Below are 24,335 nucleotides of genomic sequence, written 5' to 3'. Positions count from 1 at the left end.
TTGAGGAAAGGTCTTCAAATGAGGTCTTCAAACCTGGTCAAAAGCACAGAAATTCAAAGAGCAACTCTAGTTCGCTCTGAATTCAAGTTGAGACACTGGAGTTGCAAAAAGTCAAGTTGAGCCCCACTATAAAACGCGGTGTGGGCCGACATGTTCCTTTGCTGGCTATTTGGTTTGTCGATGTGTTCCTCTTGAGACGTAGCTTTGAACTGGGCTGCTTTTACACTGTTTTAAAGAGGGGAACTCAGTGAGGCATGTGCCTTCAGAAATGTTTTTCATTTATTTTGTACCGAGGTGGAAATAGAGACAAATTTCAAACTTCCTTGTTCGACACCTAAAAGGAACATAATGTTAGCTGTCAATTACATCTATATGAAACTGCAAAATTAGTCTCTGTGTTGAGTCTCTCCAGGTAAGCTCATAAAGGAATATTAATGAATCCGGCGAGCAGTAACAGGAGCTATTAGCAAGCTCGCCTCAGTTACCCCTGTATGTTGAAGCCACTCATTTGGCCAATCTCGGGAAAAGGAGAATATAATTGTCGGCCAAAAGGAAAGGAAGCTTATTTCCATTCAAATGACTCTCTGCCAACAACTACCACCTACAATTCAGGATTATGTATATATATATACACACACACATACATATAAAAACAAATATTTTATATCTATGTTTCAGAAGTGGCACTCTGGAATCATTCTAGGAAATGAAAAATAAATTAAAAATAAAAACTGGGACCGACATGGATACACTGCTGCTGCTGCTGCTGCTAAGTTGCTTCAGTCGTGTCCGACTCTGTGTGACCGCAGAGATGGCAGCCCACCAGGCTCCTCCATCCATGGGATTCTCCAGGCAAGAACACTGGAGTGGGTTGCCATTTCCTTCTCCAATGCATGAAAGTGAAAAGGGAAAGTGAAGTCGCTCAGTCGTGTCCGACTCCTAGAGACCCCATGGACTGCAGACCACCAGGCTCCTCCGTCCATGGATACACTACTAAGGCATAAATACAGATGGCTAATAATGAAAATCTCCTGTACAGCACAAGGAACTCTCCTCAGTGCTCAGTGGTGACCTAAATGGGAAGGAAATGCAAAAAAAAAAAAAAAAAGCAGGAATACAGGTACATCTGATCCACTTTCCTGTACAGTAGAAACTAACACAGCAGCTTAAAGCAACTCTCCAATAAAAATAAGAAAAAGCATATCCTGATAAGGGATTCTTTTATCTGCACTGGGCAGTCTGTTGGAACAGCTGTAAGATGAGATGAGCTTACCTTTCAGAAAAATATCACACCCGTGCAACCAGTGTGCTAAGGATAGGTGGGGTGTAGGCCTGTCTGTTGCCCATCTTGACCTGTTATCATCCGTTCTCTAAGTTGGTTCTCACTAGCTGGAGGTCCCGACAACAGTGAGGACCACTCTTATATCTGAGACTCAGTAGGCAAAGGGCCCAAAAATATTGAACAATCCCTGGCTAACTGCGTGTGCAAGACACAGTCATTAGTCAGCCCCGCCTATAAACCAGAAAAGAGTGTTCAAATATCTCTTCAAAGTAACAGGGAGACAAAGTAAAAAGCCACCACACAAATACCATCCTCCGGAAAACCAAAGATAATTTAAAAGGCAATGGGTAAAGCCACTGAGTTTGAAAAGTAACGATGAGGCTTTCGGAAGATCACTCCTTTTTTGAAAAGTTTCATCTCAGTTCAGTCACTCAGTCATGTCCGACTCTTTGCGACCCCATGGACTGCAGCAAGTCAGGCCTCCCTGTCCATAACCAACTCCCAGAGTTCACTCAAATTCATGTCCATTGAGTCGGTGATGCCATCCAACCATCTCATCCTCTGTCGTCCCCTTCTCCTCCTGCCTTCAATCTTTCCCAGCATCAGAGTCTTTTCCAATGAGTCTCAGTTCTTCGAACCTGGTAGCCAAAGTATTGGATTTTCAGCTTCAGCATCAGTCCTTCCAGTGAACACCCAGGACTGATCTCCTTTAGGATGGACTGGTTGGATCTCCTTGTGGTCCAAGGGACTCTCAAGAGTCTTCTCCAATACCACACTTCAAAAGAATCAATTCTTCAGTGTTCAGCTTTCTTGAAAAGTCTGTCAATCACTTTAAGACTTGAGATGTATTTAAAATCCGTTCTCAGCACATTACTGACCAGAGATGTATTAATACTTCTTTTGTTACCCCAATGTTATTGCTTGGAGACTTACAGATACGTTTCTAGAGGCTGATACAGTTAACATCACTGTGCAAAGTTGTTAGAGCTTAAAACTAATCAAGGGTTCCTTATAAAACAAATGATTGCTGTTATCATTCACGTTTCGCTCCGTTAGGTGTCTCCTCCTAAAATGTTTTTTTTTTTTTTTGTCTAAAATGTTTATAATATAAGTTAACCTTAATATAAATTTGATTGTATAAAAAATAAAACTGACGTATTGTCAAATGTTGAGTGCAGAAGAATTTTTCAGTGAACATTATGTGGGAGCTTTCTCTGATTATCCCAAGGACATGGATCCTTGTGTCCCAGAAGATGTCATTTCTTTCGGAATATAGGTCTGATTGGGACGATGTGAATATATTATATCAATGAAAAGACAAAAGACAACGTCAGTGATTAGCATGGGAAGTGCAAATGAAAATCATGGTACGTGAGACAGCTCTCTTGCTTCTGCAGAACAGTGCGTTAAAGGCAACATTTCACAACGATTAGAAGAATTTACAGCTGTGTCACCTGTACGTGCTGAATATCATAACCCCCAAACTCTTGGTGAAATAACAGATTTAATTTTTGGCCAGCCCCCCTCCATACCCCCCCAAAAAAAATCACTGCTCATGAGTATCATTTTCTACCAAAATCCCCCAGTCAATAATGAGTAAAAGACCCACATAACTTTCTTTTAAACTCTTTTACTATAATATTTTTATTAAGTTAATATTTTAACTTAAAAGATAATGACTTTACTTAGACAGCATGTTAAAAAGCAGAGAACTTACTTTGGCAACAGAGGTCTGTCTAGTCAAAGCTATGGTTTTTCCAGTGGTCATGTATGGATGTTAGATTTGGACTATAAAGAAAGCTGAGCGCCAAAGAATCGACGCTTTTGAACCGTGGTGTTGGAGGAGACTCTTGAGAGTCCCTTGGACTGCAAGGAGATCCAACCAGTCCATCCTAAAGGAGGTCAGTCCTGAATATTCATTAGAAGGACTGATGCTGAGGCCAAAACTCCAATACTTTGGCCACCTGATTCGAAGAACTGACTCATTTGAAAAGACCCTGATGCTGGGAAAGATTGAAGGCGGGAGGAGAAGGGGACGACAGAGGATGAGATGGCTGGATGGCATCACCGACTCAATGGACATGAGTTTGAGTCAACTCCGGGAGTTGGTGACGGACAGGGAGGCCTGGTGTGCTACGGTCCATGGGGTGGCAAAGAGTCGGACAGGACTGAGCGACTGAACTGATCTGAACTAAAGACTTTGGAGCATTGTGATGGATTCTGCCATACATCCACACGACTCGGCCACAGGCATACGTGTATCCCTTCCATCCTGACTCCCCCTCCCACCTCCTTCCCCAAAGGCATCCCTCAAGGTTGTCACAGGGCACTTGCTTTGGGCGTCAAGTCAAACATCAAACTCCCACTTGCCATCTGGTTTACACACGGTAATGTACATGTGGCAGAGCTCTTGTCTCAAATCACCCCGTCCTCTCCTTCTCCCACGGAGTCCAAAAGTCTGTTCTTCACAGCTGAGTCTCCTTTGCTACTCTGCGTGTAGGATCGTCGATACCATATCTCTAGAGTCCATTTATATTTGTTAGTATACGGTGTTTGTCGTCTGACTTACTTCGCTCTGTGTAATAGGCTCAAGGAGCATCCACCTAGAGCTTCCCTGGGCTTCCCTTGTGGCTCAGCTGGTACGAAATCCGCCCGCAATGTGGGAGACCTGGGTTCGGTCCCTGGGTTGGGAAGATCCCCTGGAGAAGGGAAAGGCTACCTACTCCAGGATTCTGGCCTGGAGAATTCCATAGACTGTATAGTCCATGGGGGTCACAAAGAGTCGGACACGACTGAGCGACTTTCACTTTTTCATCCACCTCTTTAAACTGACTCAAATTCCATTGTGTATATGTACTTCCTTATCCATTCATCGGCCGTTGGGCACCTAGTTTGCTTAAACTAATCTTCCATAAGAACCTTCGGTAGACTCAACTTACAAGATGGCAGGGGCCTTCTTTGAAATCCACAGAGAGGGCATTAGGAAGCATTTGTAATTGGATTGGTGGAAAGAGAAAACTGACAGGTTTTGCTTTATATGCACAGCTTTGTAGTTTAAGACTTCCCTGCTGGCTGAGACAGTAAAGCGTCTACCTACAATGTGGGAGACCTGGGTTCAATTCCTGGGGCAGGAAGATCTCCTGGAGAAGGAAATGGCAACCCACTCCAGTATTGTTGCCTGGAAAATTCCATGGACGGAGGAGCCTGGTAGGCTACAGTCCATGAGGTCGCAAAGAGTCGGACATGACTGAGCGACTTCGCTTTTCTTTCTTGTAATTTAAGAAGAAAATAAGAGACACAGCCTTTATGCACTGCTGGAACAAAGGCATGCATTCTGTAGCCAATGAGGAAAAATTCATTTCGTTCTTTCAAAGCTAGCAGGTACATTTCAAAGGTTAAAAATATTATAATTGGTTAAAATATCCATGCAATGACTTGAAGACAAAAAAAAAAAAAAAGCTCTCAGAGACTTGCACTGTTTTGTTTTTATAACTATCAAAATCTGATGAAAATATAAACACATGCAGATTGAAAACATTGTTTAAAACCTTTGGTTTTCACTCAAGGACAAATGCATGTCACTGACAAAGCTGTCTCTGTTCAAGCTAACCGACACGGAATGAAAATGAATTCTGCATGGATGACACTGCCATCAGGACGTGTTTCAAGGAAAATGAAACCTCCGGTATTCGCGAAAAAGCAGCAGCTGCCGAGTATGAGAAGTGGAAATAAACACAATTTCCATAAAATTAGGCATTCAAGGATTTTGACAACTAGGAGTTCACTCATTCTACAATTGAAAACAAATGTTGGAGTAAATATACTCTCTCCTTCGTGAACGAGATTTAATTTTGCATTACGAAGTGCAGAACTGAGCCAGGAGGAATCATCCGAAAGGTGTTTATTGTCTGGGAAACACGCAGAACTAAAAAGCAGAGACACAGCTCGGCAGACAGAGGTCCATAGAGTCAAAGCTATGGTTCTAATCCTAAAGGAAACTGATCCTGAATATTCATTGGAAGGACTGATGCTAAAGCTCCTCTACTGTGGCCACCTGATGCGAAGAACTGACTCATTGGAAAAGACCCTGATGCTAGGAAAGATTGAAGGCAGGAGGAGAAGGGGACGACAGAGGATGAAGTGACTGGATGGCATCACTGACTCTATGAACATGAGTTTGAGCAAGCTCTGGGAGTTGGTGATGGACAGGGAGGCCTAGCAGGCTGCAGTTCATGGGGTCACAAAGGGTCAGACATAACGGAGTGAATGAACAGCTACAAATGGTTTCTCCAAGAGTCATGTACAGAGGTGGGAGTTGGACCATAAAGAACGCTGAGCCCTGAAGAATTGATGCTTTCCAACTGTGCTGCTGGAGAAGACTCTTAAGAGTCCCTTAGACTGCAAGGAGATTATCCAACCATTCAATCCTAAAAAAAAAAAATATCAACTCTGAATATGCATTAGAAGAACTGAGGCTGAAGCTCCAATATTTGATGACCTGATGTGAAAGGCTGGCTCACTGCATAAGACCCTGATGCTGAGAAAGATTGAAGGCAGGAAGAGAAGGGGTCGACAGAGGATGAGATGATTGGATGGCATCACTGACTCAATGGACTCGAGTTTGACCAAACTCCAGGCAGTAGTGACGGACAAGGAAGCCCGGCGTGCTGCCGTCCGTGAAGTTGCAAGCAGTCAGACATGACTTAGCACCTGAACAACAGCAAACACTTAGAAGCTACGTACAATATGAGCTATGACCACCTCCCCGCCGCGAGCCCACAAGGAAGACTGGGTCCATCCTTCCCGTGAAGAAACAAAGGCGGACGCCACTGAGTGTGCACTTTTCTCAATAAAGTGGCAATGCCCCTTAGTTCTCAGAGCACGGAGATACAGAAAGAGCAAGCGGTTCTCAACCGGGTCCACCCTTCCCATGCCCTGCCCAGCAGGGGAATCTTGGCCACGCCTGAGCACGTGTGTGGTTGTCTCAACTGCGGCCTGGGAAATGTCACTGGAATCCAGAGGGCAAAGGTCAGGCGGTTCAGACCCCACTGTGCACAACAGTGACCTCCCATGAAACAGGAAACATGCATTCCAAATGTCAGGAGTGCAGAGGTCCAGGAACCATGAAATCTGTAATACACTCTGACGTATCTGTCTTAGTTGCTCAGTCATACTCGACTCTTTGTGACCGCAGGGACGGCAGCCCCGCCAGGCTCCTCTGTCTGTGGGACTCTCCAGACGGGGATACTGGAGTGGGTTGCCCTGCCCTCCTCCAGGGGGGATCTGACTGCTCAGGGATCGAACCTGTATCTCCGATGTCTCGTGCATTGGCAGGTGGGTTCTTTGCCACCAGCACCACCTGGGAAGCGCAATAATACTCTGGGAATTAGAGGTCATTTCCTTTCCTAGAATGGAAAGTTAAACAAACAAACAAACAAAAAAAAAAGGGCCTCAAAAAATAAAATAAAAAAACTAGCAAACCAAGCCCAGCAGCATGAAAAATGGATTATACACCATGGCCAAGTGGGGATTTACCACAGGTTATGATGGCACTTCAAGAGCCCCAAATTGATTAATGTAATATATCAAGAACAAAAACCGCATGGAAATACTCAAAAGAGAAAAAAAAGATTAGCTCAAAAGGGATCTGGTCTAGAGCAATGTCTCAAACTGCAGAGCTCTGAACACATAACAGATTAAGGGATTTTTGCAGAAACTAAGGTCTGTGGCTGCCTAATTTTTAGCTAAGGTGAATATTGAGACATCTCCACTCAATAACATGTGGGTCATAAAATATATTAATACATCTCTTGTGAATAAGTTGTTATAAAATAGGTATAAATAGGTGTGATCCTGGGTTACGTAAAGACTTCTTAAAGGAAAAAGGAGCAAAGGGCAAAGGCAGAAAGATGTAAAAGAAATAAATTCAACTTAACAGCTAAGGAACATGCATCTAGAACACGTCATATAAAAATCAAACTTTAAAACCCCTCTCCATAAATCAATATGAAAACCATTGCTATCGCTGTTTAGTCCCAAGGCCATGTTCTGACGCAGTGCGACCCAACGGATTGAATCCCGCCAGGCTCCTCTGTCCATAGGATTTCCCAAGCAAGAATACTGAAATGGGTTGCCATTTTCTTCTCTAACTAAAAAGGTAAATAACTCAACAAAACATGGGTAAATGGAGGACGTCCAAATGGCCAATATTTCAATATTAGCCATTGAAGAATGCACATAAAAAATGGCAGTGTTATACCCACTAGGAGAAGGCGATGGCACCCCACTCCAGTACTCCTGCCTGGAAAATCCCATGGATGGAGGAGCCTGGTGGGCTGCAGCCCATGGGGTCTGCTGAGAGTCAGACACGACTGAGAGACTTCACTTTCACTTTTCGCTTTCATGCATTGGAGAAGGAAATGGCAACCCACTCCAGTGTTCTTGCCTGGAGAATCCCAGGGACGGGGGAGCCTGGTGGGCTGCCGTTTATGGGGTCGCACAGAGTCGGACACGACTGAAGCGACTCAGCAGCAGCAGCAGCAGCAGCAGCAGCAGGACGGCTATAGTCCTAAAGACAGACAAGAACCACTCTCGGCAAGAAAGTGGAGAAATTGGAAACTTTATATTGGTGGGAATATAAACTAGTGCAACCACTTTAGAGAATAAATGGGAAGTTAGTCAGCTGATTAAAAACGTAGTTAGTGAGATGATTAAAACATAATGCCCTATCATAGTACCCAGCAATTTCACTCCTAGGTAGGCACCCCAGAGAAGCGAATATGTATATCCACATGAAAAGTTGTATGTAAATGTTCAGAGTGTGATCATTCATCACATCCAAAAAGTGGGGAAAAAGATAGAAATCAAAAGATGAATGGATAAATAACACATTATATCCATGCAGTAGAATAATATTTATCCATAAAAATATAACAAAGTACTGAGGTATGCCACCATGAGGACAGGATCTTGAAAACATTATGTTCAGTGAAAGGCCGACACAATATAGCACCCTGTACTGAGTCAACTGAAACATTTTTTCCAGGTTTTGTGATAACATCTTACAGAAAAATGAATGTTTTCGCCAACCCAATATATGATTCTATTGACATAAAATGCCCAGAAAAGACAAATCCAGAGTGAGAGATGACAGATTGATGATTAATCATGTTTTGGGAAGTCGGGAAGAATAAATATTATGTTTCCCCTTAGATGGATGAAAATATTCAACAATTAGAGGGCGTTGATGGTGGTGCTTCTCAAAGACCACAGCTTTGTACCCTTTAAATGTGCACTCTGTCTATGGACTTTTAAATAAAGGATACAGACACTGTAATGTGGGAGATGAGGCAACCCAATGGCTCATTTACAAGAAGGTGAAAAAGAGGGTGCTGGAACGGCCATTAAAAGAAGTCAGAGTATCCAAAAAAAAAAAAAAAAAAGACCCTCCAGAAAACTAAGCCCATGAACTATTGCCACAATGAACAGAGAAGGCTAATTGGCACAAGAAGAAACCGATAAATATAACTGAAATAAATATAAGCAAAACATGAATAGCAAGGGGGCAGAAAGGAGAAGCAGAAAGAGATGAGGCCATTTGTACAAGATTCTTTTTTTCCAGAAAGATGTGAAAGGCTTGATTTTATCAAAGAAGTATCAATGCTGTAGAAAAAGATGGGTGGTCTTTCTAAATGATATTAAAGTTTGGGTTATATAGAAGGGAGAAGACGAAAGGGTAAAAGATAACTTAGGATCAAAAATGAACTGAAATAAGAATCCTTCTGGGGTGTCTTATGTGCGCTTCGAAAAGCACAGAATTGAGTTAAGAAACATACATGTGTGCGTATATCTATTAAATACACACATATTTATCTCTGGATATTGTATCTCTATATATACAGATATATAACCATCTCTCTCAAGAGGCTTATCCAGCACCACAGTTCAAAAGCATCCATTCTTCAGCACGCAGCTTTCTTTATAGTCCAACTCTCACATCCACACATGACCACTGGAAAAACCATAGCCTTGACGAGATGGATCTTTGTTGGCAAAGTAATGTCTCTGCTTTTTAATATGCTGTCTAGGTTGTCATAGCTTTTCTTCCAAAGAGCAAGTGTCTTTTAATTTCATGGCTGCAGTCACCATCTGCAGTGATTTTGGAGCCCCAAAAAATAAAGTCTGACACTGTTTCCACTGTTTCCCCATCTATTTCCCATGAAGTGATGGGACTTGATGCCATGATCTTAATTTTCTGAATGCTGAGTTTTAAGCCAGCTTTTTCACTCTCCTCTTTCACTTTCACCCATAGGCTCATTAGATCTTCGAGGAACAGATACTTTTGAACTGTGGTGTGGGAGAAGACTCTTGAGAGCCCCTTGGACTGCAAGGAGATCCAACTAATCCATCCAAAAGGAAATCAGTCCTGAATGTTCATTGGAAGGACTGATGCTGAAGATGAAACGCCAATCCTTTTGGCCACCTGATGCGAAGAGCTGACTCATTGGAAAAGCCCCTGATGCTGGGAAAGATGGAAGGCGAGAGGAGAAGGGGACGACAGAGGATGAGATGGTTAGAGGGCATCACCAACTCAATGGACATGAGTTTGGGTAAACTCCAGGAGTTGGTGATGGACAGGGAGGCCTGGCGTACTGCAGTCCATGGGGTTACAAAGAGTTGGACACGACTGAGCAACTGAACTGAACTGAAATGATCTGAACTGAACCATCTCTCCATATCTGTCTATATACTATACATATAACTATCTGTATCCATCTGTAACATATACACCCATCTCTTTATTTTTATCTCTTCCTGAGTCTATGTGTCTTCCCGTCTACCTACCTCTCTGCCATGTTATCTAGCTACCATCTGTCTTTTCTATGTTTTCTATCTGTATTTATCTATGTATCTTTAACTCTCTCTATCTACCTACCTACCTGTCTACCTACCTATCACCTATCTATCTACTATCTATCTTTTCTATTTTATTGACTGTATCTGCAGATGGCTAAGAAAAAACTCACAACTGAGTTATCTAAACCATCACTGGGATATTTTATTAAACACAGCGACCACGCTGAGTGACAGAAAGCATTTCTCAATTCCAAGGGGAAATGTTTTGTTATTCCAAAGTCCCTTCTGCAACCCTGGAACAAATCTTAATTCTCTTCAGTAGAATTGGGGGTGTCTCCTGTGATGCTGTCTCATACCTCTGTCTATGCTGAGGGCTTCCCTGGTGCCTCACTTGGTAAAGAGTCTGCCTGCAGTGCCAGAGACCTAGGTTCCATCTCTGGGTGGGGATGATCCCCTGGAGAAGGGAATGGCAACCCACTCCAGTATTCTTCTGGAAAATCCCTTGGATGGAGGGAATCTAATGCGTTACAGTCCCTGGGATGGCAGAGAGTCGGACCTGACTGAGCAGCTAACTTTCACTTCACTTTCAGAATTGGTGGTGTCTCTTAATGAGGTTACCCCATACCTCTGTCTATACTGAAATGTGTATCTTTATAGCAATGCATGTCTATCCTACCTACCTCGCCAGGACAAACCCACTGCCCAAGACCTAGATTTTTTCCCCATGATATCAGAACCTAGAATAAAAACCATTGTACTGAACGTAACAGAAACCAACGCCTGTGACCCCAATTAATGGCATAGAGTCTTCCAAATGATTTATCTGCACAAAGACCTCAGGTCATCCGTGTCCAATGTCTGTTACGTCAAAGCGATGCATTTAACATTCCAAAATACTTTTGAGCTTTTATGCTGAGAATCACACCCTTCTTTCCAAGAACTATTATTATTATTTTTAAAGCAAAGGAAACGCTGCCCAGCGCATCAGATGGGACTTAATCCAAACCATATGTTACTATGGAATCTTATTTTAAAAAACAGGATTTACATTTTCGCTCCCTGTACTAAACAGTCGGACCTTGCCGCTTACCTATCCTATATGCAACAGTTTGAATCTGTTAACCCCACATTTCGAATCCCTCTGCCCCGTGACTCCTAGGCAACCACAAGGATGCTCTCAATGGCTGTGAATATACTTCTGTCTTGCAGGTAAGATCGTTTGTGCGGTCGAGTCCACTTAGAAGGGATTTCATATCTTTCTCTTTCTGACTTACTTCACCTCACATTACGATCTCTCGGTTGGTCCACGCTGGCATTGCTTCGTGCTTTTTATGGCCGTCAATTACTCTATTATATATATATATATATATATATATATTTATATCACATGTCCTTTATCGATCCATCGTATCTGTTCATCAGACACTTACACTGTCTCCAAGTCTTAGCTACAGTGAACAGTCCTGCTATGAACATAAGGGGTCCTTGTATCTTTTTAAATGACAAGTTTTGTTTGTGTATAGACCGGGGGAATGGGATTGCTGGATCACATGGCAATTCTGATTTTGGTTTTATGGGGCAGCTCCATGTCATTTTCCGTAGTGGCTTTGCCAAGTTACATTCCCACCAACGGTGCAGGAGGCTTCCCTTTCCTCCGCACCCTCTAGAGCGTTTGCTATTTGTAAACTTTTTAATGATGGCCACGCTGACTAGGGTGAAGAGATACCTCATTACAGTTTTGATTTGCATTTCTCTGATGATTGGCAATTTGGAGTATCTCTTCAAGTCACACTGTTTCAGATTAGTTTTCGATGTGAGTACATGTCTGTATCCTCTTTGAAAGCACAGCCTTTGATCTCTCTATAATGCAGTGTAAAGAAAACAGTAACCAGTGGTGGACAGGGAGGCCTGGTGTGCTCGATTCACGGGGTCGCAGAGTCGGACACGACTGAGCGACTGAACTGAACCGAACTGATGGACTAAAATATTTTTTTAAAATATGATTCACATTGTTAAATGCATAGCATATCTGCCATTTCTGGGTTACATTTTAAAGCTTAAAATATTCTCTTTGAGGACATCTGTGGTCGTCCAGAGATTAAGACTTCACTTTTAACAGCAGGGGGTGAGAGTTCCATCCCCTGGTCAAGGAGCGAAGATCCCACTAAGCTAAGATGCCTCGGGGCCAAATAAGCAAAATGTAAAACAGAAGCAATACTGTAACAGAATTCAATAAAGACTTTAAAACGGTACACATCCAACACCAGAAAAACGTATTCTCGCTGATCCTTGTGTCTTCAAGGATTTACTTTCATAAAGACCATGATGGGAAGTCCAGTGAGTGAGAGGGGAAACAGAGAAAGAAAAATGCTCCGCAGGCCAAGATGTGTACAGTCTTGGAGCATTTCTGCCTCAAGGGTCTTTCAAGGTCACACTCCAGTTGCCTTTTAGAGATTTTTTTCAATGATCTGACTTAGGACTAAGGACTAATTCTTTAACTACATCTGAGTGAGGAAGAAAAGGTACTCAGGAAAAAAAGCAGGTACGTCTCTTACAGGTGTTGGTTAAAAATCATTTCTCTGATGGAATCATTGCCTGAAATTGAATTTCCGGCTCACCCCAATCAAGCTGATGTTGGAGGCTCTCAAATTCAATGCTACTCCTGGGAACTCACCAGTATTTTCTTTTTTTTTTTTAAATCACAGTCCACCATCTTCTTCCCCAACTCAAATACCAGTCACACCTTTCTTTCCGTTCTTTTTTTCCAAATCATGACTCAAAACATATTATTATTATTTTTATTTTTTTGGCTGTGCAGCATACAGAATCTTAGTTCCTCAGTGAGGAAACTAAATTGGGGAACCTCTGCTGCACGGTGGGAAAACAAAGTCTTATTAAACACTGGACCAAGAACGAAGTCTCACACGTTTCCTTTCATTTACAATGATGTTTATCCCCGTGAAGACAGAAACCACCCTTGAATGAAGGAAAATCGATCAGCCCCTCTTTTGCTGTGTGCAAAGCCAAAGGAAGAAAGGGCACAAGGCAGAGAAACTGGATTCTTTCTTTCAGAATGAGTCATCATCGGAGACTGTTTGCGAGGCAAACGTCCAAGAAAACATCCAAGAAAGAGCACTGTTTAACGGATGCCCCGGGTGATCACGAGCAAACGTTCATGTGACCCCCTAAAATCAGTTCATTGCAACGTATGGGTTTCCCTGGTGGCTCAGATGGTGAAGAATCCGCTTGTAATGTGGGAGACCTAGGTTCAATCCCGGGGTTGCAAAGATCCCCTGGAGGAGGGCATGGCAACCCACTCCAACATTCCTGTCTGGAGGATTCCCATGGACAGCGGAGCCTGGAGGGCTGCAGTCCACGGGGTTGCAGAGAGTTAGACACGACTGGGCGAGTAAGCACATACCTGTGCTGTTTAAAATAATTAATGAATTAATGAATTTATTTTTGGCTGAGTCGAGTCTTATTTGCAGAGTGTGGGATCTTTGGTTGAGGCATGCGAGTTGTCCCAAGGCATGTAGGATCTTAGTTCCTGGACCAGGGACCGAACCTGTGTCCCCTGCATCGGAAGGTGGAATCCAAACCACTGGAGAGCCAGGTAAATCCCAACACGTGCTTTTAGAACAGACTCTTTTATCAAGCGCGGCCGAACGCTGTGATTTCCAAAACAGACTATGCATGCAAAAATTAGAAGGCAACTCCTTTGAAGAAATTCTGAATCGCTCATCAAGAGTTGGAGGAAATTCTACATCATAACCTAATCAATAATTTTTTGCGTTTGAGATCGAACAAAAAAGTCTTTTCTATCGTAGCTTCTCATCAGCGCTCAAATTCGTGGCCACCCCTCACTGCCTTTATCGGCTGCAGAGTATTACTTTTCTCTGTGGCATCACCGACTCCATGGACATGAGCTTGAGCAAGCTCCAGGAGTTGGTGACGGACAGGCAGGAAGCCTGGGGTGCTGCAGTCCATGGGGTCACAAAGAGTCGGACACGCCTGAATAACTGAACTGAAGCGACATCTATCTCATGACAGGGTCTTTATCCCACCATAGTGGTTTCCATATCTACCCTCCTGATGTTCTTCTAAAATCCCAGAAATAGAGCATTCACTCTCAACCTAACCTCCTCCTTATGTGCGGGTCACATCAATGACTGCAGTGGGCATTTTCAGCCACCAGGAGGCAGAAGAGGAAAACCTAAGTCCATGGTCATCCCCAGGAAACCTGACTTTTTTTTTGTCCAAGGTCCTGGTACTTCTCAACACACCAGCAACAACAGAGACCAGACTGACAGTCTCCCAGCAAGTATTAAATGTACGCAGAGCTACTGATGAAGATGACGGAAGACCTTCTGTTCGGCAGAGGGGAAGGGGTAAGCATCTTGCCTTTTTTTTTTTTTTTTTTCTCTATTGCATAAGTTTTGATTCAGGGAGGGCTTGACAGACAACGCAGTGTAAAGTACCCACCCACCAAGGCTGGAGACAAAACAGACGTGGGTTCGATCCCTGGGAGGGGAAGATCTCTTGGAGGAGGGCATGGCAACCCTCTCTAGTATTCTTGCCTGGAGAATCCTGTGGACAGAGGAGCCTGGTGGGCTACAGTCCACGGGGTTGCAAAGGATGGGACACGACCAAGCGACTAACACGTCCCCTTTCTTGCCAGTATTCTTGCCTGGGAAATCCCAGGGACGGAGGAGCCTGGCAGGCTACAGCACATGCAATCATGAGGCGTCAAAGTCAGCTGAGTGACCGGGCACTCTGCCTGGATCAAGGAAGCTTGACCTTCTTCCCTGCTACAGCGGGTCCATCCCATATAACTGTGTCATCTTGACCCTAGTGGATACAGCTTCCTCCACCCCCCACACCCTCTAGAGTGACATCAGTGACCACTGGAGACACAGAGGCTGGAAGCCTGTTTGCAGGCTGGCCAATCACCCCCACGCAGACCCACCACGGAGGGTCTTACTCTAAGGGCTCCTTCCATCCCCATTTGGCTTCGCGATTGCGGCTTGCTTTTCTCATTCAGTCGCTCAGTCGTGTCTGACTCTTTGAGACCCCACAGACTGCAGCACGCCTCCCTGTCTGTCACCAACTCCGGGAGCTTGCTCAAACTCATGTCCATCGCGTCGGCGATGCCATCCAGCCATCTCATCCTCTGTCCTCCCCTTCTCCTCCTGCCTTCAGTCTATCCCAACACTGGGAGTTGTGAGTGGTCCTACATAAAGTGTCTGGACACTCTCCATTTTCTCAGACCTCCTTTTGTTTGTCTTTCCCCTCAGGGCAATAACTTCTATTTCCTCTATCCATTTAGCATCTTCCATCACTGACTAGTGGAGACTTTCTCTCCTGAGGATGAGAAGTCAAGTTTTTCAAGGTGGAAACCTAACCAGAGACTCTGACAGGTGAGAGAAGAGAATGGGCTTGGGAGGGAAGCATGAAGGTCCCAGGAGGGAGAGATGGTGTTTTGTTTTGTTTTCTTAATTGATATGCTGATGGACTTTTGAGGGCTTCCCAGGTGGCAGTAGGGATAAAGAATTCATCTGCTAATGCAGGAGAGACAAGATAATAACTGGGGTAAAGAGATAACTAGGTGAGGAAGATCCCCTGGAGTAGCAAGTAGAAGCTACTCCAGGATTCTTTTTTTTCCCCAGTCCAGTTCTTCTCTCCTGAAAAATTCCATGGCCAGAGGAGCCTGGAGGCCTACAATCCATGGGATTGCAAAGAGTTGGACATGACTTAGCAACAGAGCATGCGTGGGCAGGCATACACAGACAAACTTTTGACCTGATGGGAAAATGACTTCCATGAGAACTCTGGAAGAAAATCTGCAGGAAAAGATAAAGTCAAATAAAGAATAAAGATTTATAGGGGGAGCGGGGAAATGGTCAAACTACCAATCAGTAGATGGCATCTTCAACTCTTACGTGAAAGAGAAATGTACATACCAGCTAAATAGGAAACTGACGTTCTTCAGCACAGAAATATCCAGGATGTTCTAATAGAAGGGAGCCACTGAGTTGCCCAGATGGAAATTTGCTTGTGTGCACGTGAAAAATAAGCGGGTGTTTCTGATGTTCTGGGAATCCTTGAAAAAAGGCAGTTATATAAAACGGTATGGGTGACACTTCATCAGACTGTAACATACTTGTCCGGCGAGAAGTCTGACGAACTCATTCATTGGGTCAATGGTCTTAATTCCACGTGTGGGTCAAAGGCAGTTAAGAATACAACCAAATGGGCTTCAGAGGTTAGACACTGGATGGGTGGACAAAGCCTTAGATCTGTAGCAACAAGAGCCTCGCTTTTTCAGACATCATGGCTGGGGGCACATATCGTATGTGCCACAGGGGCCCATCAACAGTGATTTTAAGGAAACTGCATCAGCAATCAAGGACCTGCTTTCGGGAAAATAAAACTACAGTGTAAGCCCAGCAACATCATTAACATTTCCCAAACAACCCTAGATTAGACAATCAACCAGGTGCTCACTAGCTAAGCAAGGTTTGCGTTAGGCAGTCCTGATGAAAGAAAATATTCCTTGTCTGAAAAGCAAGTGTGGGGATCATCCCATTGATCTCCTATTACAACTGCTTTATCCTTGTTTTTCGAAAGAACGATACATGGAAATTTAGGTGGTATTGGATAGATACTACATTACATTTTTGGCTAGTTGCAGTTTTTTTTTTTTCTTTTTTCTCCAGTGGCTTAACAGTGACCTTAATAAGCTGTCCAAGGCTATTAATAACACTGGAAATTATTTCGTGACTGGGCTTAAGGGTCGCTAGCAACACCCACTCAGTGGACATGAGTTGGACCAAACTCCGGGAGATGGTGAAGGACAAGGAAGCCCGGTGTGCTGCAGGCAATGGGGTGGCAGAAAATCAACTGAGGAACAGAGCAACCAAGTCCTGGGCTATCAAACCTCACAAGCACAAACCCACTGGATGGTTAGTATGGTGTGCACAATAACCTCTCAAGGGAGAGAACGGAACCACCTTTTACAGCGATTCAGGAAATGCTTTCTTTCTGACCATCATTCATTTTGCAAAACTTCCCTTTGGGGGTAGGAAAACAGAATTTGTTACTCTGTTTAAAAAAAAAAAAAAAGCAGTAATCATCTCAAACAAAGCTTTTCCATGCCTTAGGCAGAAAAACAGCGTTTCGGCATGTACGACTTTTTGAAGAAAAAGTTCCAACAGTGATTTTTATGTTTTAGTAAAATAAACGTCTACTCCTATGAAAAGCTCTACTACAGATGATCATCACAGCGTATGCTATACCATTTCATTGACTCATTAAAAAAATCACAGTTTGAAATATTTTCAGACAATGACAGTAATTTTCCCTGCAAGCAAAGAAGTAAACGACCACCGCCTGGTTTGCAAGGGGACGGCAGTCCACGCAAGAAGTCTGAAAAAGATTGACTGAGTCACGCTTGAACGAAATCTATCGCCCTGTACAATCGGCCAAGTTGGCACACTTTCACAGCTTCAGATAAAAGGGGGTCTGTGGTGTTGGGCTTCACGCGAACTCATTCGCAGAATGTAAATAGACTGTCTCGGGGATGCTAAATTGCTTCTTTCATTTCCTTCCCATGACTCTTGCAGCTTCTCTTTTGCCCTCCCCAAGATTTGCTTCTTCCACCTCTCAGCAGCAGAAGGTAAACTTAAAATGGTTCGGATGAGGAAAGCTAGAATCAGAAGCTTTTTCTTTCTTTCTTTTTTTTTTTTCTTAAAAAAGAGGAAGAAAAGAAAAGAAAAAGAAAAGAAGGTGTGTGTGATTCCCACAAAATTGTTCCAGATTCAAAAAACAGGCCAAACAGATACGAGATCACCGTGTAAAGCTGCTTAATACCCAGCTGGGCGTTAGAGAGGGGAGAGGCGTCGATTTCTCTTGAAATCTAACATTTTAAGTTGCATCGGCGCCATGGCGTTCAGGCAAGACAACGTTTTGCTATTCCTGCAAAGCGAGAGCTTGCCCAAAACCACGGCCTTGTTCAGAAAGCAGCACCAGGAGCTGTGACGCTCCATACAGACCCCCACACTGCGCTCTTTGAAAGCGCTGCCAGGGGGCACGCGGTGGTCCCTGGCTTCCTCTGCCCACCTCATCCTGAGAATGGACCTTTTGTGAGGGATCACGGATCACCACTTCCTGTCTCAAACACCAGTAGCCAAGGCAACTCCCCAGAGGATTCTGAAACAAACAAACAAGAAAATACTCAGAGGCGCTTGCGATCCACGGTCTTCAAAATGAACGGAAACGACCAAGATTTGGCTCGGAGCACCAGCGTGAGAAAAGAGAAGGAAATAAAAATCATGAGACGAGAAGGCTCTAGACGCCGAGTGATGCTGTCTACCCTCTCATCCTCTGACGCCCACTTCTCCTCCAGCCCTAAGACTTTGCCAGTGAGTCAGCTTTTTGCATCAGCTGGCCAAAGGATTGGAGTTTCAGCTTCAGCATCAGGCCTTCAATGAATATTCAGGACTGATCTCCTTTACGATGCACTGGTTGGATCTCCCTGCAGTCCAATGTACTCTCAAGAGTCTTCTCCAGCACCATATTCAAAAGCATCAGTCCTCTTTGGTGCCCAGCCTTCTTTATGGTCCAACTCTCACATCCATACCTGACTACTGGAAAAATCTAAATAGCTTTGACTACACGGACCTTTGTCAGCAAAGCAATGTCTCTGCTTTTTTTAATACGCTGACTAGGTTGGTCACAGCTTTTCTTCCAAGGAGCGTGTGTCATTTAATTTCATGACAGCAGTCCCCATCGGCAGTGATTTTGGAGTTCAAGACAAAAAGATAAATAAATAATGTCCATCACTGTTTCCATTTTGAAAACCTGAAATTTCAAGTACTCCATGGTTGTTCCCAAAGGTACAAATGTACACACATCTTGCATTTTTCAATTAGAAAGTCACTTCAACAACTGTCCCGCTTCCCTGGGGTCTCTATCCGTGAATGTTTTACTGGTGAATGAAACGAAATGCTCACAACAAAATTCAAACATCAAGCTGAAAATAAAATATTCTTGGTGATACTTGTGTATCTGGAGAAAACATGTTTTCTTGTTTGACACAACTCCATGAGTCCAGACTTTTTTTTAAATCCATAAACATCCTATGACACACAGATCTCATTCTCACAGCCATACTGTTACAAATTCAATTTTCTGTACCATCTCAATGCATTTTTTTTTCCTCTGCCTTGCTACTAGGCTTGCAGAATCTTAGTTCCCTGACCAGGGATTGAACATGTACCCCCTGCAATGGAAGCTCAGAGTCTCAACCACTAGACCACCAGGGAAGCCCCCTCAGTGCATTTTGCCCTGAAAATAAATGCGGTTATCTAGACCATGGATAGTCTTCATGAACTGACCAAGAGCAGGAAAAACCACAGCAGATAAGCCTCAAAATATTTCCATCAAAATGCTATTTTTTTTTCCACAACCACACTGTTGGTGAAAATGAATATAATACCAAAGCAACAGACTGCTGCTCTTGAATTCCTATGCTCTTAGACAAGGTCGGCTCACAGTCAATCGTAAAATTTACACAAAATGAAATATCACCAAGTTACAAAATTCAAATAAGAGTGTTTCACCACACGCGAATGCAAGTCACGTGACCACCTACCGCCTCTCGTCTTCAAGATTCATTAGATATGCAATGTCCTAGAGAGTAAGTAAGGAAGAGAGTTTCCAACTCATGATCAACACAGCCACAAAGCCACAAAAGCTCATATGCATGGCCCATTGTCCACTCTATCTAGTTATCACCTGTTCCCAAACGCTTCATCAGACAGCACCCAATGTGTTCATGCAACAGGTTTATATCAGCCAAGCCCAGAGAAAGAAAAGTGCTTTCCGTAACATCCCAAGTTCATTCGATGACCCAAGAGGCTGAATCTGTTTGAGGACGGTTTAAGGGAAAGAAACCATTGGAGTCAAATGTGAAAATTAAACAAAAAAGGAAACGGATGGTGCTACCTGAAAGTCAGGCAAGGAATGTAGCGAGTAGCATGAAGTGAGGTTTGTAGCAGAAAATTCCTAGGTGTCAGAGTAACATGAGTGGAAGCAACAGAGCCGACAAAACAAGAAGCAAAAATTTCTCACGGACTCCTGTGTGCTGATGCTTGAGGAGCGTCCAAGGGATGAAAACATGAAAAGTCACAGAAACGAACAAAAAAAGAAGCGTGAAAGTTACGGAGCAGATGCATCTCACAGCGTGATAAAAAAGAAAACGGACGGACTGACCAACAGTGTGCCGTGAAAGTCACGGAACAGATGCCTCTTGGAGCATTAGTCAAAGTTACGGAGGAAATGCCTCTTGGAGCATTCAGTGAGGTTTGTAGCAGAAATTCCCAAGAAATGCAGTAACATTCGTGGAAGCAATGAACCCCCACAGAACAAGAAGCAGAACCTGCTTGTCGTCAACGAGCACTCACTCACCTAGGATCCCCAGCCGATAGTTAATGGTGATGACGATGACGTTGCCATAGCTGGCCAGGATGCTCCCGTCAATCATGTTGCCCGTCCCCTCCATGTAGGACCCGCCGTGGATGTACACCATCACCGGCTTCTTGCTGTTCTGATCATGGATGTCTGCAAGAAAGAGCCAAGTAAAGGGGAAAAAAAAATCACACTGATTAACTGAGAATAAATCGAAAGACATGAGTGACTTTCCCTAGTTGAAATGGGAATCCATCGCGTGGCCCTTTCTTGAATTAGGAATACCTCAGTTAAGATGGTCAGATGGCATCAAGGACTTGATGGACACGAGTCTGAGCAAACTCTGGAAGGTGCGGAAGGACAGGGAAGCCTGGCGCGCTGCAGGCTATGGCGTTGCAAAGAGTCCGACAGGGCTGAGCGACTGAACGAGGACAGTTAAGATGGCTTAAGGATAATGGTCAATGTTGCTACATTTCCTACTCATAGAAATGACGCAGACATTGGAATGAATTTGCATGCATGGGTATGCTTCCATATGTACCTATGACACTACAAATTTCACCCCTGAGATGAATGAATCACTTCTTCCCCACATAGTAATCAAACCCTAGAAGGGGACATGCCCGGAACAAGCCCATGGCGTCTATTACTGGTACAGAATTTGTCTGCAATGCAGGAGACCTGGGTTTGATCCCTGGGATGTCAAGATCCCCTGGAGAGAAGGGCATGGACACAGGAGCCTGGTGGGCTCCAGTCCATGGAATCACAAAGAGTCGGTACATAGTATCTATTAAAGCATATATTTTAACTATCTAAGTTAGTGCAAACTCAACTTCAAAATTATCACTTTTTTACTATAACTGCCTTCTTCAGTCAAACATGAGCTTCAAGATTCACTTTCGACGTAAAAATGAGAAGTAAGACTGGTAGAGAAACCACAAGCTCTCGATGCATTATGACAAAAAGAAAAAATAGTTTCAAAAATGATCAACAGAACAGAAACATGGAAAAACAAAGGTACCCAAGCAAGTGTCTTTTCTCTAAATGACTGTTTGCAACAATATAACAACTGAAGTGACCGAAAAAAAATAAGTGGAAGAGATGTAAACTGAAATAAAGATGGTGCAAGATTGCAACCTCAAGATGAAATGGTTGCAATCCTGCTCAATTCCACATGGAATAAAAACTCCCACTGTGATCTGAAACCAGAGTATCCTTAGTCATCATGACTTGGACACTGATGTGAAAATCCTACTTTGCAATGGTCTGTGACAAGAGAAATTTGCCCAGCATATGACTGCTTTCTCAAAAGTTGTGATCAAATAACTTCTTTGGTGCTCATCATCCCTTGAGCTTAAATGTAGTCTTTTAAGAATCCTGACCCCAATTATAATTATTTCTGGGAACTTCTGTATGTATATACATAGACACATGTGTCATTTAAATACCTGCCCGTTATCAAATAGCAACCCACTCCAGTATTCTTGCCTGGAGAACCCCATGGATGGAGGCGCCTGGAGGGCTACCATCCATGGGGTCGCAGTGAGTCGGACATGACTGAGCCAATGATGGATATGTATTATCAAGAAAAAAGCAAACGTATCCATGTAAATGTATTTACATTTTTTCCTTAAAAACTTTTTTTTTTTGCCTAGTTTATGGAGACATGTTTGAATGATCAGGAATGAATTTTAAGGAAATCAACCAACATGTGGATAGAGGCTGCTTATAAAATGAATTATGAGCACCATCTGAAAACAGGCTCCTGGTTGCTACCAGACACCCTCCAGGAGGCCAAAGAACCCCGTGGTCACAGTCAAGTACAGGAAAAAGTGTCAAGCCGCATCTGTCTGTAGATACTTAACCCACAGCAGAAGAACGCTATCTTCTCATGTAAAATTTGAGCAAGAAGCAAAAACTCCTTTTTGAATCTTTCACTGAGCAGTGGTCAGTCGTGTCTGACTCTTTGCGACCCCATGGACCGTAGCCCGCCAGGCTGTTTCGTCCATGGGCTTCTCCAGGCAAGGATACTGGAGTGGGGTGTCATGAACTTCTCCAGGGGACCTTCCCGACTCAGAAACTGAACTTTCATCTCCTGCACTGGCAGGAATATTCTTCACCGAGTAGCCCCCGGGAGGCCCTCACTCATCATATGCTACGTGGAACTCTTTCATCAATCATCGTCCGTATAAGGTGTGGTGTCTTACACCAGCCACTAGTGTCTCTGGACACTGATTTGCTGTTTGAGTTCTTATTTAATGTTACCCTTCTTGGTTGCATTACCGGAAAGAAAAAAGTTGACATTTTTGGGACTGTTTTAAGGGGTTCCCTCAGGTGAAAAAAAAAAAGGCGTTAGGTTAACAGCTATTACCTTCTAAGACAGACAGAAGAAGGTTCTTGTGAGCTCGGGGAAGAAATAATCAGATGTCATATTCATTCAACGTTAGGGGAAAAAGAACAAAATAACAGTTTCTATGGTATTTAAGTAAAAGGAGAAAGCATTTTAATATAACAGGTAGCTGGCGGGATTGTGAAAACAGATGCCAGTGATAAAAAAAGGAATAAGATGCTAAGAGGATAGAAGGGTACAAGATGCAAATGACACCTGTAGTTGGTTATATAAGGATACGGATGAAATTACAAGTGGTCTGGGGGCCTGACAAGGACAGGGTAGCTGATGACTCAGGGCAGCTGTCGTGGGCCAAAGGCATCAGAAGAAACCTCTAAGGTGAATACCAAAAGCAAGAAGAATGCTCCAAATGCGGGTCTACAAAATATTAAATAATAGTCATATTGTGAGAACAGCGGGTGAGAAGGCAGCTATGGCAGAGCTTTTCTCGGAGACCCGCTGATTTATGAGACAAACCTAGAGGATGGGAAAAGCCAAGCAAGTGATAAAAAGGCAAACTTTTTTGGAGGGAACTTTTGCTTCCCAGCAAGGATGCGTCTCAGGTCCACTTTAAATCGTCTTTCAGCTAGAGAACCACAGGTCCATCGAGGGCACGCGTCCCTTTAACTTAAATAGTCAGAAATCCATGCCCTGGGCTTTCCTGACAGGTCAGGGGGTAAAGAATCCGCCTGCCAATGGAATATACGAGGTTGCATCCCTGGGTCGGGAAGGTCCCCTGGAGAAGGAAATGGGAGCCCACTCCAGTATTCTTGCCTGGGAAATCCCATGGGCAGAGGAGCCCAGCGGGCTACAGTCCACGGGGTCGCAAAGAGTCGGACACGACTGAGCGACCAAGTACACAGAGGCAGACCCAAGCTGCCCGAGCCTGCAAAGGCTGATTTTAAGCTGTTTCTTTTCTTCTAAACCATTTGTCCCACTGAAGGAAGAAGATACCACTTGCTAATGATGGTTTACTTGCTGCGTTATCTTCCATCTTTACAAAAAAAAAAAAAAATCACTCTACTTCTAGTGGGTAATCTGTCCAACAATTTGAGAGCCTTCGAAAAGAAACTCTCCATAGCAACCTAACATTTTTAGGAGGGGGAAAAAAAAAGTTCTGAGAGCAGCCGTGGTGTGAAAACAGAGATGAGAAGATGTAGCTTTTCAGCCTTTTTCAATTCTTTGCTTATACCCCCTACTTTTAAATTTTTTTCCTTTAAAGCTTCCAAAATGTGTTTCAGAGAGAAACAACAAATTCTCTTCAAGACACTTTCTCATGTGTTTTACTGCAAGCCAGAGAAGATGCTTTGAAAACCCTATTTTGGAATCAGTACATTCGGG

The 24,335-nt window shown here is 43.5% G+C and overlaps 1 protein-coding gene across 3 annotated transcripts in view; it reads right to left on the bottom strand.

The window, feature by feature from the left end:
- LOC101117049 (neuroligin 4 X-linked) overlaps positions 1-24,335 on the bottom strand; it is a 400,179-nt gene that overhangs the window by 136,790 nt on the left and 239,054 nt on the right. For all 3 annotated transcript variants that reach the window (XM_060407561.1, XM_060407560.1, XM_060407562.1), the window contains exon 5: positions 20,606-20,758. In XM_060407561.1, the coding sequence (XP_060263544.1) occupies positions 20,606-20,758 (153 nt within the window). The remainder of the gene's footprint in view (positions 1-20,605; positions 20,759-24,335) is intronic.

Source organism: Ovis aries, chromosome X (assembly GCF_016772045.2).
Source record: "Ovis aries strain OAR_USU_Benz2616 breed Rambouillet chromosome X, ARS-UI_Ramb_v3.0, whole genome shotgun sequence".
NCBI classification, from domain to species: Eukaryota; Metazoa; Chordata; class Mammalia; order Artiodactyla; family Bovidae; genus Ovis; species Ovis aries.
The sequence above is the reverse complement of the archived record's forward strand: the minus strand, read 5'-3'. Positions and strand labels throughout refer to the sequence as shown.